Source organism: Phyllostomus hastatus, unplaced genomic scaffold, assembly GCF_019186645.2.
Source record: "Phyllostomus hastatus isolate PE091 unplaced genomic scaffold, TTU_PhHast_1.1 phas_scaffold_78, whole genome shotgun sequence".
NCBI lineage: Eukaryota > Metazoa > Chordata > Mammalia > Chiroptera > Phyllostomidae > Phyllostomus > Phyllostomus hastatus.
The window spans coordinates 15,912,457-15,932,864 of record NW_025334041.1 but is presented as its reverse complement, the minus strand read 5'-3'; the positions used below and the strand labels follow the sequence as shown (position 1 = coordinate 15,932,864).

At 42.4% G+C, this 20,408-nt stretch overlaps 1 protein-coding gene across 1 annotated transcript in view; it reads left to right on the top strand.

The window, feature by feature from the left end:
* Window positions 1–20,408, top strand: part of DNAH11 (dynein axonemal heavy chain 11) — a 254,392-nt gene that overhangs the window by 66,900 nt on the left and 167,084 nt on the right. The window contains exons 29-30 of the mRNA XM_045827575.1: window positions 4,385–4,534; window positions 7,571–7,804. Coding sequence (XP_045683531.1) covers window positions 4,385–4,534; window positions 7,571–7,804 — 384 coding nt within the window. The remainder of the gene's footprint in view (window positions 1–4,384; window positions 4,535–7,570; window positions 7,805–20,408) is intronic.

Sequence of the window (20,408 nt, the reverse complement as noted above, 5' to 3'; positions counted from 1 at the left end):
AAATGGAGGCCCTGGCTGGCGTAGCTCAGTGGATTGAGCGCAGGCTGGGAACCAAAGTGTCCTAGGTTCGATTCCCAGCCAGGGTACATTCCTGGGTTGCAGGCCATAACCCCCAGCAACCGCACATTGATGTTTCTCTCTATCTCCCTCCCTTCCCTCTCTAAAAATAAATAAATAAAATATTTTTAAAAATCCAAATGGAGATATGTTATAAATATAAAATACACACCTGATTTCAAAATCTTACTCTGGGGAAGAGAATGTAAAATATATCACTAATGATTTTTATATTACATGTTGAAGTGAAAATATTTTCAATATACTAGGCCAACATACATTTAAATTAATATCACCTGTTTTAATGTGGCTACCAGAAAGCCAGCATTGTGGAAATTGAGGCCATAATGCATCTTCTACAGTGACAAGATCAAGAATATATATGCTCAGAAATGTTAAACGTTTGCATTAAGGAATGTCTTTCCATGGCATCAGCCCAAATCTACAGAAGAGGAAACCCGCCAACTTGTCTTTTGAGAAATCCCCTAAATTGCACTGATGCGCCAGATGGTACTAAACTGATACTTTTAATAGACTGGAAATGTTGGCATTTGGAAAGGTGCTTGTGAGAAGGGGCTCACTATTAAGCGACAGAGAGGCAAAGCTCTCAGACCGCACACTCCCACAGGGGCAGCAGGGCTTCCGCTTGGTTAGCTTCCGGACGGAGTGGAAGAGCCCCAGACTCCCGTGTCAGGAATCGGGGTGACGGAGCTCGGCGCTCATGCACAGTGTCACAACCTTCTCCCACAAGGTCTAGTCCTCCTCAGGGCAACTAAGAGGACAACAGCTCAGGATGCAAGTGGTTAACTGACGGCATGCAGGAATGAATGAGTTTTAGTTGGAATAAAGTCAATAAAAAAATCCCAGCTTTTCTGGAGGAAGTAGAGCAGTGGAGAGGTATTAGCTACCAAAGGTAGAAGGAGGGTTTGCCCTTAAGTTTGGGTTGGGGCTGAGGAAGGAATGGAGAACAGGCAGCAACGGGAAACAGCCACAGAAGGTGGTCGTGGCGGGGGCCGTCTTGCCCTGGTCTCCACTTATCTTCAACTGAGTGGCAAGGAATAGGGACTGCTCACCCAAGTGTCATTTGTCCCAGAAATTGCCAAGTAAGAGCAGCTCTTCTGGACAGAATTGAGGAATATGTCATATTCTAAGTGGATGCCTTTGTATAAAGGCTGCCTCATGCCCGAAGGACTTAGGATGTAGGTGTGTGATAAGAAAATAGACAACTCTATTTTAAATCAATACACCATACTTTGTACATCCAGTGGGGGTTGTCTTTGATTATCCTCGCAAAACACAGTTGGCCGCAAGTTGTTTAACAATGCGTGTGATTCCTTTTCATTTCGCAAATATCGTCACTGCAAAGAATTCCGTTGCAGCTCTTTCATTGGAATTCTCTCCACAGCCAAATTACACACGGAAGTCAGGATTATTACAAAGTGGTGTTAAAATAAAATATCACTTTAATATGACGAGATCCAAATATGAACTCTCGTCAGCATGGCAGCCTGACACCCAGCAGCTGTAGGCCTTGCTGTGGAACCTGAGGCCCCTGGTCGTGGTCTTTGTTTGGCGTCACTAGTGGGGAGGAGCCACCACATTTGCTGCTCACCTTTTAGAAACCTACTTAAGATATCGACGAAGTCACTGGCTTTTTTATGATTGGAAGTGCTCACATCCTTTCCGTTTCCTTAGTGAGACAGAGGAGCCTATGAAGTGTTCAGTTTAATGTATTCGTTTTCACTGTCAAAAGGTCTTTCCAAAGACTACATTAGGAAGACGGAATTTTAATTTTGTGTTAGCAAATACAAAGAGCTCTCATGAGAAATGGAACCAATCTGAGGACAACAGGGTCCACATTTGTATAAAAACCAGTCCTGTTCTCTCGGCAGCTTTACGTGGAAGACAGGCTGTGAAGACAACTGACTTCCAACACGCCAGGTGCACACAGTGGGGGACCCGTGAGCTACGGGGTCTGCATTTCCTGGCCACTGGCTGAGCGACTGTAGGCTGAGAAGTTCTTTTGCAACTGTTTTCTCACCAAAGCAGTCATGTGCGAGGCCGTGCGATGGCTGAGGGCTCATTTATCCTGCAGCTTTTCACCTGCGTGCTACTCAGGCCCATTGCACAGCAGACGCCATTGGCCATTGAACATCTGTGCACTCCCCTGGCCACTGCGGCCGCCACAGTGACTTTTTAGATTATTGGAGATACTCTCTGTGTATAAACGTCCTTGGGGTAATGTATAGGGATGGAGGAGAATATGATAAGCCAAGCAGTGATCATCGACTGCTACTCTGTCTAGGTTTAAAGTAAGTGAGAGTCTCAAAAACTCATCTATTTTACACTCAGAAGATTCCTTGCTGTGACTTTCTTTAATACTGGAACTGCAAATACAGCAAAGATGTTAAGGCTAAGAGCTTCCAAGATTAAATCACCCCTTAAGGAGTTCCTTACCAATATTGGTCTTGGTCTTATCATGCAGGGAATTGAGGCAGGTTGTTCTTGTTCCCAGAAGTGACCATTGGGACTGTTTTCAAGTCCAGTTTAGCTGTACTTGAAGAAAAGCTCATTACAGAGATGGCACCTATATGCTGGTAAATGCTGTATAGCTTTTTAACTGCCTTCTGGTTAGCAGCAGCACCTTTTATTTTTTCTATTGGGATCAAAGTCACACCACGCAAAATGAACCATTTTGAAGCCTGTGACTTGGTGGCCTTCTGTACATCCACAGTGTTGTGCAACCATCTCACCGGTCTGGTGGTAAGATGTTTCCGCCATCCCAAAAGAAAGCATCACACCCATTAAGCAGTCACTCTGTATTCCTTCCTCCCTTCAGCCCCTAATGACCACCCACCTACTTTCTTTCTGTGGACCTACCTGCTCTGGACACTTCGTATAAATGGAATCATACAGTATATGGTGTTTTGTGACTGGCTTCTTTCATTTAGTGTGATATTTTTGAGGTTATGAGCCATACTGTAGCAGGTATCAGTGCTTCATTCCTTTTTATGGCTGTATAGAGACATGGCAAAATTTATGCATCCATTTATCCATCAGTGGACATTTGTATTGGCTCCACCTTTTGGCTTTTGTGAGTAATACTGCACTTACATACAAGGATCTGAGGACCTCTTGTCAATTATTTTGGGCAGATACCTAGGAGTGGAATTGCTGGGTCATAGGGTAACTCTATGTTTAAGGTTTCAAGGAACCCCCAAACTGTTTTCTACTCAGCAGCTTTTATCTGTGCCCTGTGTAAGGAGGGACCACTTCTTCTCACTCCTGATACTTGGATCTGGTTCCCTCTCTGCCCTTCACTCAGCCCAGCCTAAGAAAGGTAGAGCGACCTGCCTGATCGATAGTCCTCCTTGTGAGTACACCTACAGAAAGCACATCTTTCCTTCCATCCGTGCTGGTACTCCCAGGTGGGGCAGCGTCTCCTGGTCTGGTCTGTGCTAACGCAACTGGATGCATAAGCATTGCTGATTCTGGCGTTCTCTTGGGAGGCCAGGGAGGCTTTAGTCTTTAAACATGCCTCTTGCAGAACAAATGCTGTTTTTTGCCTTTTCATTTGGTTTGTTTTATTTCTCCAAGAGTCTGGAACTTGCATAGCTTTCCATACACTAGTCATTGGGGGTTCCTTCGAAGATCCTACAACTTAGGATGTAAAAAAGTTAGGCTGCCAGAAGAGTTTGACCTTCATAGGTATAACCTGGACTTGGGGCCTTAAAATCTAACAGCCGCTTACTCTTAGCAATGTCAACTTGATGAAGTCACCTAATAGTTTAGCTTCAATATCCGTATCAATAAAAATGAAGATAAATGTCTATCCACCTTTCTTATGGAACAAGTATGTTGTGGGGCTCACCTTAGTATCAAAGGAAAGTACCCAACATGGGACCCAACCCGAGGGTGAGACTGTGTCTGACTTACATGTTCGGTGCAGATGTTTTAACACAGTTTTCTTAATAGTATAAGCTTCTTCATAGTATGTCTGAATTTTAAAAGCTTGGCCACAACATTCTCAGCAGGATGGTGGCTGCAGGAATATGGCAGAGGTGGAGAAGCTGGTAAGTCTCCAGTGTAGAAAACAGGAGAGTGTGCGGTAAGCATTCACCGCCCAGCCCCTGACGATGGGACCCGAGTGCCTGGCCGCTTCCCCACCAGGCTCATTTCAGACTTAGGAATTTAAGAAGCGATTTTTATTTGGAAGAAAACTGTTTTGAGATAGTGCTGTAACTCTAGAAATTTTTGTTCTCCCTAGAGCACCAGAATGTATCCCTGGTAAGAAATGCTCTTATCTTTGCTCATCACCTTGTCTTAGGTAACACGTCACCTTGCCAAACTCTTCGACAGCATCGCAGATCTGCAGTTTGAAGACCATCAGGATGTTTCTGCCCACAGAGCAATTGGCATGTCCAGCAAAGAAAAGGAATATGTCCCATTCCAAGCCGAGTGCGAATGCATTGGCCACGTAAGATTTGATTTTTTTTTTGTGATGGAGGAGGATGTTTGAGATAATTTTGGTAAAGATTTGATCTACTTATTTTCAGAGAGAGGGGAAAGGAGGGAGAGAAACATCAATGTGAGAAACATGGATTGGTTGCCTCTGGCACACACCCCGACCAGGGATCAAACCCACCATCCAGGCATGTGCCCTGGCTGAGAATCCAACTGGCGACTTTTTGCTTTGTGGGATGATGCCCAACCAGCTGAGACACATTGGCCAGGACTGGGATAATTTTTAATGGTTGAATTGAAAAAGAAAAAAGATCAGCTCATGTCAAGTCAGGCTCTGGTTAGCTCTGTGCACAGAGCTTCCTGTTTTCCTGTGTCCAGGGTGACAGAGGGCTCCTCTGCCAGGCTCCTCTTCCAGGCTCCCCAGGTTCTGCTTCTTTGGCTGCAGCACCCACAGGGCCTCAGAGACGCTGGCAGTTGAACTAGACAGAAGGGACTTTCACAAATTGAATGAGTTGGACCCCAGACTTAGAAGCAAATGCAGCCCAGGCACAGCGCTCCTCACAAAGCGTATTGTCACCACTGCTCAGAGAGTTCAGGGGTGAGGGTGGAGCAGCATCTCTCAGTAAAGCAGGTTTTCAAGGGGCTTGTGGTTCAGGATTCTGCCGTGAACATTGTCAATGGCCGCTCGTAAATTACGTGGATTGCGCCTGTCAAGCTGATGTCCGGTCCTCTAATTATCATGTGTACAGACAGTTTAAGTTAGCATATTCTCTTCCGCCACAGCCAAATATGTGAAAAAAAATATTCGGAGCACGGATCTGCAAGAACAGCTAGCTCATTGTGACAGATGAAAGAGCTCTTGGTGTTTTCAGATGAGTTAGAGGAATTGCATCTTTTTATGATGACGCTTGGGTAGCTCGGGTTAGTCCAGAGAGGAACGGAGCCGTGGCCTCTAATGACAGAACTGTTTGGGTTGGGGCAGGGGCTTCCTTAACGTGTCCCTTGCAGAGATGGTCCACCTTTAAAAAAAATAAGGGTTTTCTTTACTCCTTGCTGTTACTTTTTAATATTGTACCAGAAAAATCCTGCCAAATGATGAGGAAGCAGATGGTGGAACACTTTGATTAAAGTGTATTTTTTGATCTCTTGGGCTCTTTAGGATATTATTACAATGATTAGAAAAAAGTCACCATAAACTATCTTGACAACGCGTGCTGCTGTCTGCCCCTCCCCAGCCGACTGCCAGTCAACTGGCATCGTGCCCAGAAGGAGGACAGCCCGGTTGATGGATGACATTGTCACCGGCAGGAACCCTCGATATTGAAAGTTTTCACAGCATTCTAGCATACTCTGTGTAAGCGACATGGAAGAGACACTTCTGAGCATCTACCGCATTCATCCTCTAATTGCCTTTATTTTATAAAAGAAGATGCTATTATGTTAGGCCTTCTCCTGCCCTCCCCAACCCCCACACTTTTGTGATTGGTTCTTCCCAATTTGGACTATTTGTCTTTTATTTGAGTAGTGTTTATCGAATGCCTACTATGTACCAGGTGCCAGGTTAGGCTTTGGAGATCCAGAAATGAGTAAGACATGGCCCCTGTCTTTGAGGAGCTCTTAGTCTCACTGAAGAAATGGATATGCTCATAATTAGTGATAGTGGTAATTGTCGTTACAGAGGGCTGGGCAGATGCTGACCACATACCAGAAAGGGAGGGGTGAAGCAAGGACCTCATCAGAGCTCAGTTCTCAACACGTACTGAGTCGCCATTGTTGGCATAATCACCTGAATGTGAGCTGTGTGTTTGGTCTTCCCAAATGGACTGGAAAGTTCTCCAGAGCAAGTGGCTTTATGGAGGACATAGATGCTAGAGTATCGGGGAAGATGTTTAAACCATGCCTGGTTCACTGAAGGACCTTGTTGCTGGGTGCCATTAAGAGTTGCGCTTCATGACTGAAGCAGTGATTAGATGGGAGACCCTGTACTCATGCCTGCGGACGAAGCCCAGCCCTGAGCTCAGAGGAGAAGGCTGTTGGGATGTTGGGGCCGTATCCGGGGCAGCGCTTCCCTTTCCTTTGAACAGGGAAGCTGTCAGCTCATGAACCACGTGTCACTCACGTCTTCCCAGCTCTCTAGAGAAAGAGGTTTGGGAGTGCATGATGCTGCCATTCTTCACAGACGCAGGGAACGGAAAGAGTTCTAGCATCCTCAGCATCCCACGTGGTTCTTGGAATTTATTTCAGTCATTTTTCATTAGCACGGTCAATTATTTGCAAATAGTATATGCACCCTTTTTGTGACAGAATATCATTCCATGGAAATGTGTATGGAGAAATATAACAAAGCCTATTTGAATAGGATAGAAAACTGGCTGAAATATATTTGTGGGAGCAAAATAAACTTGAGTTTTAAAAAGAAAGATTAATTTTCACCAGTCAGCAGTTGTCCTCTCCTGCACACTCTCCTGCTGTCTAATTTCTGACAAGTGTGAAGAGAACCAGTAGGCAATATAATTAAGATACTTGCTGAAAACTCCTTGTCTTAATACTAAGAACTATGAAACTTTTAGAGAAGAATTTTGAGCAGTTTTAAAAATCATCCAAAGATATGTTTTCAAAAAGAAGTTTCCCATGTCCCCAAAGCTCTAAAGAGTATTCTAGCGCATTATTCTATAGATGGCTGTGATGTTTGGTTTCTCAAAACCCGGTGTGTCACCAGACGGATGTCCGTCTAGAATCCCCTTATCTTCAGATCTGAAAAACGAATAATCACAAACACCTCCTGCAGGGTTTGGAAAGTTGTTATCCAGCCGGTTGGTGAAATAAGAGGAGTAGTACATCCAGGAATGGACAGGTTCATGCAGGAAAAACACTCCCATCAGTTGTTTGCCTTGCCTTTGAGTTCCTTCTCTCCTAGTTTTCTCCAGGGGTTTAAGATACAGCCAGCTGAGGCCTCGTTCTCCGTGTGGCCTTCGAGCCCGTGAGAGTGTAGAATTACCCCTCTTCCATAGTTAATCCTGTGCTATAACATTTCAATTTGCTTCCCAAGGTGGAAACGTGGCTTCTGCAACTTGAACAGACCATGCAAGAAACGGTGCGACATTCTATCACAGAAGCCATAGCAGCCTATGAGGAAAAACCTAGGGAACTGTGGATTTTCGATTTCCCGGCTCAAGTTGCCCTAACCAGCTCGCAGATCTGGTGGACGACGGATGTAGGGATAGCCTTCAGCAGGCTGGAGGAAGGCTATGAAACAGCCCTAAAGGATTTCCATAAAAAACAGGTATTTCAGAGATAAATAATTTCGAGACTTAGAGGGACTTCAGATAAGCTTCATTCAATCATTCATTCATCATGCAAGGAGCATCTTCTGTGTGCACGGCACTGTGCTAGGTAGATTTTAGCAATTAGTTGTGGAACTTTGTACTTTCCACCTTTGTGTTATTCTGGTTGTCCACATGGGTTTCCTCCATCTCGTCCATTACCCCCAAGGCTCTAACACGTCACTCATACCTAAATACTCTGTGCATTCCCTTCCATGTAAGACTCCATCCGGGCTGAGCGTGTGCTCTCCACAGAGTGTGTGCATGAGTCAGGAAGGCGGATGACTGTTCAACAAAGACAAACGTGTTCATGTAGGTATTTTGGTTTTCTGTTAATTTATAAATCACAGGTGAGCAACTTTGGAAAACAGTCTACCTCGAATTCCATTTTATTCATCCCTAAGCCCCTGTCTTAAAGTGTGCTCTTAGCCATGGACAGTTCAGAAATGCGGCCTTTCCTTCAGCTTACAGAGTAAGAGACTATTAGGCTCAGGAAGGAGTGGAAACATTAGTTTCTCTGCTCTTCTTGTTTTCAGGGCATAAAGGCTGAATCCAGAGGTATTAAGTGACTTTGCGCAGCCGCACAATTTGTAAGTGAAACTGGCAGGCTCAGCAGAACCCAGGCTGCTTCCCACAGCTTCCCATAGCTTCCCTTTGTAGCAGCCCGTTGAACTCGGTGCCTTACAAATCAGATAGGTTTGGATAGTGAGGGATACTTGTAACCCACTCAAGAAAGTTTAGAGTGTGTTGATTATTTCTTTTCATTTTGCTCTTTTAATCTTGGGTAGAAACCACCAAACTTATGTTAGTAGAGAAATTTTTGTCGTTTACTTTTGAGAAAATAAGGTATAGTCTTCTTGATTTTTACATCCTTCGGAATGTGGGACACTGGTTTCTATTTCGTCAGCTTGCAGTAACAGTATCATATTGAAGGAAGTTCCTGGCTCCCTTCTAAGCCAACATCTCTGCAGTTCCGGTCAGTGCCGTTTGGATGCGCAAGCTAAATAGTTGTACTTGCATGGACATAGAGTACTGAGGGAATCGGTTAAGTTGAAATGAATTCTCTTATGCTTACGAAAACAACTTTCTGATTAGTTACCTTATTGATACTTGTGCTTTTACTATAACTATTTTTAATTACATACTAAATAAGGATATTTTAAAATACTTCATTAAAATACTCTTTCTTAAATTTCAGCTATTATTAATCACTGCTCAAAGATAAATCTTTTAACATACCTCTACTTAATTTGTTCTAATTTTTTCCCTCTGTTCAACTCTCCCTTGACTGCAACTTATCACTTTTTGATGATGACTAGAATATTTTATTGCTTAAAATAATAAATGATATTTTAGAAATATTTTATTTTTATCAGCTTTATTATTTTCAACTTCTTGATTTGCTTATTGTTAAAGATAAAGAAGAACGCGGAGATACAGAAGGGAAAGAAAGGAAAGCAGCTTTGAAGACAACCTCTAGCACTAACTGAACCGTGTGGCACAGCAGCCAATAGATGCCTTGATACAGCTTCCAGTTTTGCAGCCGATACGTGTACACTCATTAGGGAAGCTAGTGCTTGAGGACTGTGGAGCCGCAGTTTGTCTCATGAGAAGTTTGTGCCTCTCCACTGAAACCCCGTTAGTTTTTTCTCTTTGAAAATGGATGTAACCATCTGCTGGAGTTTGTTTTTAATTAAAAATTACTCTTGGTAAAGTTGTGAGCAGTTTTTAAAATGAACTTTATTCCTTTAAAATAGCTTAATTTTAACTTCCAGCCAAGATGGAGGCATAGGTAGACACACTGTGCCTCCTTCCACAACCAAAAGAAGGACAACAACAATTTAAAGACAAAAACAACCAGAACTGACAGAAAATCGAACTGTATGGAAGTCCGACAACCAAAGAGTTAAAGAAGACGTAATCATCCAGACAAGTAGGAGGGGTGGGGCCAGGTAGCTGGGTGGAGAGGGGTTGTGTCAAGGCAGCACCTGTGGACTGCCAAGGTGGCGGCTGGTGGAACAGGCGGTCCCACATTCATGTGTGGATAAACCGAGAGGAACACCTGGGGAGCGAGACAGTCCGTGCAACCTAGGGCTCCAGCGCAGGGAAATAAAGCCTCAAATCATTGATTGAAAACACCTGTGGGGATTGAGGTGCCAGGAGAGACTCCCAGCCTCACAGGAGAGTTCATTGGAGAGACCCACAGGGTTCTAGAATGTGCACAAACTCAGCCATCCGGAAATCAGCACCAGAAGGGCCCACTTTACTTGTGGGAAGTGGGGGAAGTGACTGAAATCCAGCAGAGAGCAGAGCGAGCACAATTATTCCTCTCAGACCCCCACCCCACATACAGCGTCACAGCACAGGGATGTGGGTTGCCCTGCCCTGGTGAATACTTAAGGCTCCACCCCTCACCACGTAGCAGGTGCACTGAGACAAAAAAAAAAAAAAAAGGCCAAAATGAAAGAACAGATCAAAACTCCAGAAAAAATAAAACTAAGCGGTGAAGAGATAGCCAAACTATCAGATGCACAGTTCAAAACACTGGTAATCAGAATACTCACAGGATTGGTTGAATTTGGTTGCAAATTAGATAAGAAAATGAAGGCTACGCTAAGGGAAATAAAGGAAAATGTACAGGGAACCAAGAGTGATGGGGAGGAAACTGAGACTCTAAATCAACAGTGTGGACCACAAGGAAGAAAGAAACATTCAACCAAAAAAGAAGGAGAAAACAAGAATTCAGAAAAATGAGGAGAGGCTGAGGAACCTCCAGGACATCTTTAAACATTCCAACATCTGAATTAGGGGTGCCAGAAGGAGAAGAGGAAGAGCAACAAGTGGAAAAGTTATTTGAACAAATAATGAAGGAGAACTTCCCTAATCTGGCAAAGGAAATAGACTTCCAGGAAGCCCAGGAAGCTCAGAGAGTCCCAAAGGAGTATTGGACCCAAGGAGGAACACACCAAGGCACATCATAATTACATTACCCGGGATTAAAAATAAGGAATCTTAGAGGCAGCAAGAGGAAAGAAGACAGTTACCTATGAAGGAGTTCCCATAAGACTGTCAGCTGATTTCTCAAAAGAGATCTTATAGGCAAGAAGGGGCTCGAAAGAAGTATTCCAAGTCATGAAAGGCAAGGACCTCCATCCAAGATTACTCTATCCAGCAAAGCTATCATTTAGAATGGAAGGGCAGATAAAGTGCTTCTCAGATAAGGTCAAGTTCAAGTAGTTCATCATCACCAAGCCCTTATTATATGAAATGTTAAAGGGATTTATCTAAGAAAAAGAAGATAAAAATATAAACAGTAAAATGACAGCGAACTCAGTTGTTAACAACCACACCTAAAACAAAAACAAAAGCAAACTAAGCAAACAACTAGAACAGGAAGAGAACCACAGAAATGGAGATCACATGGAGGGTTAGCAACAGGGGAGTGGGAGGGGGAGAGAAGGGGAAAAAGTAGAGAGAATAAGTAGCATAAATGGTAGGTAGAAAATAGACAAGGGGAGGTTAAGAATAGTATAGGAAATGTAGAAGCCAAAGAACTTATATGTATGACTAATGGACATGAACTAAACGTGGAAATGTGGGTGGGAGGGGGTGTGCAGAGCAGAGGGGAATAAAGGGGGGAATGGAACAACTGTAATAGCATAATCAATAAAATATATTAAAAAATAGCTTAATTTTAAAACTGAGATTTGAGCTGGCTATAACTGATGAAATGCCTGAACAAGTAATTTCTTTCCTTAGTTCTCACTCCCAAACTGTAGTGAGATAAATAATTTAAGATAATTATTTTAAACTATTTTTGCTCTAGACCTCATGTGATTGTATGTTAGATAGTTTGAGATTAAAAGCAAAAATACCACATTTTGGATATATGTCCTTGCCTTGTCAGAGTCTTTGAAAGTATGACAAGTATAATCAATTTAAATTTAATCAGATTTGAAGGTTCCTTGGAAAAAGTACTGTAGTTTGGAGCTTGGGATCTGGTAAAGTTTTTTTCATTCAGTTTTTATTACTGAGCTGTGTGAAAATCACCAAAAAATAAATAAAAAGAGACAGACTTCAAAAAATTTCAGACTTTAAAAAATTAATAGCTAGTATGCTGTGACATTACCCAGAGCACTTCTAATAAGACTCAAGATTAGCAATGTAAAACTTTTCTTACTAACCACCAGCCTTCCCCCAGCACAAAGAACCAGATATATTATACGTATAAGAAAGAGACACTCATTTTTCTGTGTGGAGCCATTTTTTTTGTCCTCACCTTTAGTCACTGATTAAGATTAAAAAAAAAATTGGATACAGTGTTGACAATGTTCTTTTTTTGTCCTGACTCTGAGTAGAGAAGCCTGCAACTAACCAGTGTATATTGGACATGAATTTTTTGTTGTTGTTGTTTTTGCCTTTACAGAAAGTGTGAGCTGATAGCCTCATGCTTCACAATACAGCAGGGAGCCATAAAATCTTGAGCAGAGCACAAATGCTCTACCTCTCTTCTCATCAAAAATCGTATTGAATGACAAGTCAGTTACATACAAAAATTCATGTTGCTTCTGGAAATACTGGACCAGATAATTTGAGGAACACCTGGAAGTTAGACAGCAGATGGCAATGAAGTGATAGATAACTAAGAGCAGAGAAAAACCACACTTCAAACATTAAAAAAAGAAGCTATTGTAACAGTGAGCCTATTTTATCCCACTGTAATTCCACAAGAATTACCAACTCAGGTTTAATAAGTGTAAAACACATCTCAAGTCCATGGTTAGTGATAGGCATTAAGTGTGAAAGAGATGGACGTTTGGATCCAGTTCTGTCTCCTGTACATACCAAGAGATTGTGGTTGAGAACATTTGTCCCTGGGAAAAAAGCCTTGAGAAGTTCTTCATAAACAAAGTGAGACATTATTGATGACTTCTGCCATCACTATGTTTTGACTCTAAAGCAAGCATTGGCCAAACTTTTCTCAGAAGGATCGAATAGTAAATATCTCAGTATTTATGGGCCATACAGTCTCTTTCACACCTACGCTGCTCTGCTGTTATAAAAAAGAAATCATAGGCAATTTTAACATGAATGTGCATGGCTGGGATCCAATAAAACTTTATTTGTAAAAACACGTGGTGGGCTAGATTTGGCTCATAGCCTGTAGTTGGCCAATCCAGTTCTAGAAAGAGAAGCAGAACAGATCCTGAGGTAAAACTCAAGATCCCTGTAATGAGAAAAAAATGATTTATTACTCATATATACCATATGAGTCCAATCTGATCCATGAACCCAAGAGTTGGTTCTCTGAACAGATCAATAACACTGACAAAGATTTGCCATTCAGAGGACAAAGCAAAAGCAACAGAAAGATAGAGAAAGAAAATATAGCCTCTGAGAGAGATTTTTAAAAGGCTGTATAACAGTACTTGTGATTTAAATTGGAAATCTAAATTAAATGAATGACTTTCTATGAACACTGTTTCTAAAATTGATTCAAAATGAGGTGGGAAACGAGTAGACCAGTAGACCACAGAAATAATTCAAATGGTGGTCAAAGTAGTTAAAGATGCATACCCCATAAATAGAGCCCAGTTCCAATAGTTTTGTCAGACATTTAAAGAACAGAAAAATACCATGTTATAGCAACTATTAGGGTGTAGAAAAAGAGGGAAAAATTTCTTCACTCATTTTTTAAGGTTTTGGTCATCTTTTTTTTTTAAGATTTTATTTATTTATTTTTTAGAGAGGGAAGGGAGAGAGAGACAGAGAGAGAGAGAGAGAGAGAGAGATATCAATGTGCAGTTGCTGGGGGCCGTGGCCTGCAACCCAGGTATGTGCCCTGACTGGGAATCGTACCTGTGACACTTTAGTTCGCAGCCCGCACTCAATCCACTGAGCTACGCCAGCCAGGGCCGGTTTTGATCATCTTGATAGCAAAAAAGAGGCAATGATGAAGTACAAAAGGAAATTCTGTTGGCCAGCCTCACAAATTAGCATATCCTTTCTGGTCTGGATTTTTCATGTAACACTTTGGGGAGACAATCCTCTGTGAGTCTCACGTTTTGTGCATGTTGTGAGTAGAGGGACTGACTACCATTGTTCTGAACTGTTTTTGCGCGGGTGTTTGTATAGTGGGTGTCCTTGGAAGAGGGAGACGGTGTCTCTCTCCAGGGCAGAGGTCAGCCATGCTCACTGATTCTTATAAAAGATTTGGGCTCGCTAAACTTGGGGTGCCGGTTCTGTAACACAGTTCACTGCATGCACAAGCATCATATGGCCCTTTTTAGGTTATCCTTTGAAAGTTTTAGGTCAGGGGCCAGTGCAAATGCTGATATTCTGATATTACTTAATGCTATTGCTGTGATTAATGAGCTTTCTTTTATCTGTGACCCAGGAGTCTTTTTATGGTTGGTTGTAGGATTTCTATTTTGGGGGTGCAAGTCCTTTGTTAGAAAATGAATAGACTTATACTCAAGTTATTAATGGTATATTTTTTGAGTAGAATGTTTTACTTTTGATGTATGATAGTATATCAAATTGTTCTTTTATGATTGACCACTTTTGTGTCATATGTAAGAAATTCTTGCCTATCTTAATGTCAGAAAGACATTCTCCTGATTCTTTCTAGCTGCTTTTTGGTTTTGGACTTTTCGGTTAGGTCTGTGATCCATGCTCTTCTCTTTTTCCATTGAATTAACTCGGCACCTTGGTCAAGAGTCAAAGGAGTGTATTTATGTGGGTCTGTTCCCAGAATTTCCTGTTTCATTGATCTGTGCTGTATTCCAGGTTGTGTTCATTTCAACATAAGTTTCATTATCACAATATTTATTTTTAAAAGCCTAGTTAATCTTTTAGTGTAATTAAATTTCAACTGGGATGGCATAAACATAAATATCAATGTTGGGAGGAGGATATCTCAGTAGTGATGATTCTTACACTCCAAGAGCATGGCGTATCTCTTGACATAGGTTTTCTTAATTTGTCTCAACAATGTTTTCGGTAGTTTTCAATGTAGACATCTGGCATGTTTCTTGCTAGACTTAGTTTTAGATGATTGATATGTTTTGATGCTGTAAACATATGCTAATTAATTTTTAAATTTTATTTTTCAATGTTTATGGCTGGTATATAGGAATATATTGATTTTTAAATATTCACATTGTGTGTTGGGACTTTGCCAAATTTACTTGCTAGTTTTAGTATGGCTTTGTTTTGATAATTGCATGCAGTTTTCTGTGTATATTAGCATATCATCTGTAAATAATGATTGTTTTACTTCTTATCTTCCATTCTTTTTTTTGCTCTTTATTTCCTTTTCTTGAGTTATTGAATTGGCTTGGCGCTTCAGTACAATGTTGAATAGAAACAATGGAAGGAGACATCCTGGCCTCTTCATAGACTTAAAGAAAAATAATGTAATGTTTCACTACTAAGTAGGATAGTAGGTATAGGTTTTTGTAGATGTTCTTTCTAGAGGAAAATCCCTTTCATTACTAGATACTGAGACTTTTTATCTTGAAGAGGCATTGAACTTCTTTAAATTTGTTGAGATGTTCAGGTGATTTGCCTCTTTTGTTCTATCACTGTGGCGAATTGTTTCTCAGTTGCAGTTGACATGCAGTACTTTCGTTTCGGGTGTTTAACAGAGGATTGGACATACATACTTTGTGAAGCAATCACTGGTGAATTTTTGAATGCTGAGCCAGCTTTGCATTTCTGAAATAAACTTCCCTTGTATATATTTTTGTTGGAATCTATTTGCTAATATTTTGTCAAGGAATTCTGAATCTATGTTTGTGGCTTTCCCACTACATCAGCCAAGTGGGGTCATGATAGAGGCCGCGGAGCCTGCAAAGCCTAAAACATTTATTGTCCACTCTTCACAGAACCAGTCTGCCCACCCTGACCTAAGTTTCCAAACTGGGTTGATGTGGGTGTCTTGACATTGTCCTCAGCACATCTGCAGGACCTGGAGTCATGTCCTCCTTTTATTCCTGCTGGTGTTGATTCGAGTTTTCTCTCTCTCTCTTTTTTTTCTTAATCCGACTTTCTGGGTGTTTATCAATTTTACTTATAATTTCTAAGGACTAATCTTTGACTTCTTCCATTGTTTGTTTTATATTTCCCTGATTTCTGCTTTATCTTGATTATCTCCTTTGTACTTACAGTTTAGTGTGCTCCTCCTTTTCAAATTTCTTGAGTTTAGATTGTTGATTTTACACCTTTTTCTTTTCTAATATAAGCATTTGAAAGAAACTTTGTAACTTGAAGATAATCTTTCAGAAATCTGCAGAAAAAAATTATGCTTTGTGTTGAAGCATTCGAGTTATTTCCACTAGTGTCAGGGTAATTATATGTGCTGTCTCTGACGTTCACCACCCAGCATTGTGCTGGTGGTTTCAGCAATGTGATTAAGGAGAAGTAGGAAATTAACATGCAGAAGGAAGGAAACAAACTGGGATTCTGTAGTAGGAAACTCATGCCCTGGTAGTAGGGATGAGTATGGAGTCTGGACTGGACTCGCTTGCAGCTTCCTCCATTCTAGCAGATAGAAATAAAAATCCATTGTTTCTAATAGTGCTGAAATCAAAACATTGCAGGGATTAGAGGTCCTCATTTCTATTGCTTTAAAACAAGAACAACGATATTTTTGTGTTATGTCCAGTGGGAAAGGGATTGATGGTTTTGGTAGCTGACCCCACAGTACTGGAGCAGTTATGTTGTAATGTGCACTTTGGTTTGCTGAGTGAGATTTTAACGTTTCTGCAGAGGGGCCCCTTCCAGCTGGGTGCCACAGCAGCCTGAGTGGCCCTGGATTGGGAGATCTGCCAGGCCTGATGCTGGTGAACTTGCAGTGATTCTGCTGTTACAAGGAAAATGTTCTTCCTGTGTTGTCCGATGTTTGCAAACTCAGAAAGTGCATGACACTGTTCACAAATTTCTCACACTACAAGGCCATTTGATTCTTTCAGGCAATGTCCAATCAACGACCACATCTCTATGTTTGCCCCAAATATCTCCATTCTCACTTTTCCCCCACCACTTTGTTAATATCCCAGTCCCAGCCACTCTTTTGTCACCTGGGTGACTGCAGCATCCTCCTGCCTGGTCTCTTTTTTTCAGTCTAGTTTCCCTCCAGTTCATCATCTGAAAACACATACCTAATTATTAATCCACCTCCCCGAACTCTTCAGCGACATCTCACCAGACTCTGCACTAAGCTGGCCAAGTCCTGCATGTTTGGGCCTGGCTTCCCCTCCAGCATCTTATGTACCTGCCCCACTTTCCCTTTCTCCGTCACCATTCTAGACTTCTTCCAGTTCCTAGGCGAGCTCACCTGCTGTATCCTGGGCCTGTATACAGGCTGCTTCCTGTGGCTTAAACACGGCCTTTCTGGGTGGCCTACCCTAACTTCTCTGCAACCTAAATTGTACTCAGTCTTTCGGTCTTAGCAACAAATACCCTTTCCCCAAAATGCCTTTCTGAGCCCTGGGTTAGGCAAGGCCCTGTTTCTGTGTTATCATAGTACGCTGTTCTTGCCCTGGTGAAGCAATTGCAATTATTTGTCTGAACTACTCATTGGCCTATAAGCTCTGGAAACACTAGCCAGAGTGATTGAATGAAAGAACAAGATGTTGTTCTGGTATGTGCCATTGCTGTCACATTTATTCATTTCTCTCTTCGCCCATATAATGTGTGTTTATGAAGTGCAGGCTTTATGCTGGCTGCTACCCTAGGTATGGGAATGTAGTGCTGAATAGGGCGGCCAAGAGCTTGGCCCTTTGAGCTTATAGTCAAGTGGAGGAGACAAACAGTAAACATGGAAATAAATAAGTGAACGATAGGACAACAGGAAGTGCCATGAAGAAACTGAAGTAGAAACATATGGAATAATTGGGTAGGGGGTAATAGTAAACGGGATGGCCAGGCAGGACCCATTGAAGGAGGCAAATTTGAGCTAAGACTTGAATGGTGAGAGGAAGCCAGCTGAACAGCCATCAGAGTGGAAAGGCCTCCCGGCGAATTGAAACAGTTTCTGTGGCCTGGGAGCAGCCATGACGGAGAAACAGAGAGAGAAGGCTGGGACCGCTGGATTGATGTGAGGTAGGACGTGGTGGTGGGAGGTCATGGAAGGCTTTGTGCTCATGAATGAGCTCAAGGCCAAGGGGTAGCAGGTAAAAGCCACTTGAGTTTTGGAAGGCTTGCTAGGTATTTGACTTGAGGCAAACATCTTTGATATGGCAGAAAACCCTGTGACTCTGCTTTGATTAAGGACAAGAATAAGCACTGATTGCATGATAGGTATATGTCTTAAAAGCTGCCAAGGATGTTTTATGTGTCATAGGCCATAAAGTTGCATGCGATGATAGTGTGACCACAGAGCAGATGACAGAGACGTTTGATAACTATTTCCTTTTTCTGGATGCAGAGTTTTGTTACTTATAAGACTATCATTGGAATGGGTTTAATCTGGAGAGACAACAAAGGATTCCTAACACATGATGCTGTGCAGATAATGTTGGTGAGCTGTACTTTTAATCTTCTTTCACTTGACTGAACTTTGGTGAAAAAGTGACGCAGCCATGGAGAAATAACAGGTTGCAAAGAGGGTCTGGCAAGACAATGCATGTGAAAGCACTTTAACTTATAAATGTTCTTACATTATAAGATATTACTCTTATTACAACCAATGCTTTTTTTTATCCTTACCCGAGGACATTTTTTTCATTGGTTTGAGAGAGAGACAGAGAGAGAGAGAAACATCAATGTGAGAGAGAAACATCGATCGGTTGCCTTCTTGTACACACCCTGATGGGGGATTGAACCCCCAACTCGGGTATGTGCCCTGACTGGGAGTTGAACAAGTCCTTGGGATGATGCTCCAACCAACTGAGCCACACTGGCTAGGGCTACAGCCAGCTCTTTTTAAGATACTGATACTGTTGTAAGATTTGAGATTCTGAGACTGGCTATCTTGACCCAGATGAGAAGATATCCAAAGCCGAACACCTCTTTTTAATCAGCGTGGATAAATTGTCTTGAAAAACTCACCCGCACCTGGTGCATTAACTTATCTATTTCGGGAAACACTCGTTGAGCTCCTCCTGTGTGACGCTCGCTCCTCAGCGGCTCTGGGGACAGAGCAGTGAACGAGCCAGACACAGACCTTTTCTTTGTGGACCCCGAAACCTAGTGGGTGCTGAACATCAAACGCGGCACCCGTGGAAAAATGATTGCCTTTGTCTCTGTCACATTGTATAGATGTAAGATAGTCAAAGTCGGTTGCTGCTTGTAAGGCGGCCGTACATTCTGAATGTCTGGAGTGCCTATTTTGATTCCTTTAACCGACTTTCCCCTGTGTTTGCCATCGTGCCTCCCTGGGGTGCTCCTGTCCAGCCTGCTTCTCCAGCTCGGAGGGCCCGGCGGGTCAGCGCGTGGAGGCTGGTGCAGCGACTCTGTGTGGTGGGACCAGCGAGGGCACGGGCTCTGAAGTCAGGCTGTCTGGGTCTGAGTTCCCCTCCCATCTCGGTAAATGTGGTGACGATGTCTGTGACTCAGTTCCCTCACCGAAATCCGGGTGAAAATCGGTGGTTGTGAAGATTTAAGTGAGGCGATGCAGGCAATGTGCTTAGTCAGTGCCTGGCTCCTTGTACACCCTCACTTAAGGCCCGTGGAGCGTGTTACGGGTTTTGTCTCCCTGCCTGCTCTCTCTCTGTTGTTACATAACCCTCCCCAGTTCCACTGCACCGCCATCCCAGGGAAGTCTGCAGCGCTGGGTGTTTCCTGGGGCATGGTGATAGCGCTGCGGGGAAGGTGTTTTGACAGTGGGCTGCACAGGTTTGAGAGCCTCTGGCGAGATGCCATGGTTGCCTGTTACCAGCGCTCTCAGGAGCTACCGGTTAGTAATTCACTGTGCTCTGCAGAGCGAGAAAGAAAGGGAATAGGATTGTTTTACAATATGCTACTCCGGGTTAAAAGATTTCTTTTTTTCTTTTTTGCTAATAAGCCTTGAGTTAGGCAGGAATGTTTTGTATAAATGAGCTTGCTAACAAAAATAACCACCTAAGAGAGTATCTTTCAGACCCTGCTGACCACAATCAGTGAGAAATGTTTCATATCAGACCAAGGTCACACGTGTGTGTGTGTGTGTGTGTGTGTATGCACTCAAAAGCCTGAAACTGAGACAAAGTGTCACAAAACAATGTCACTCTTCCTACGGTAATGCCACACTTTGTCTCCCGTGTCATTCCATTCCATCTTGTTCCTGTCCATTCTGTGGAGCGACCTGTCGTTTGACAAATCCTGATCTAAGAAACCCACAGACCTAAACAAGAACAGGGATGTCAAGAAGAATTAAGCAGGGTGGTCTTCAGCTCTACACTCAAATATTTTCTCAGTAATCGTCACTATCTCCTATGCCAGAAAACTTCCCAAAGCCAAAAACAAACAATAAAACATACGATATTTAACTCTTCCTATACTTTTATAGACATTAGCTCAAACTGACCTTTTAAGATTTGTAGTCATCTCTCCCCCAGCCAGGTGGTGGGCCGCATCGTC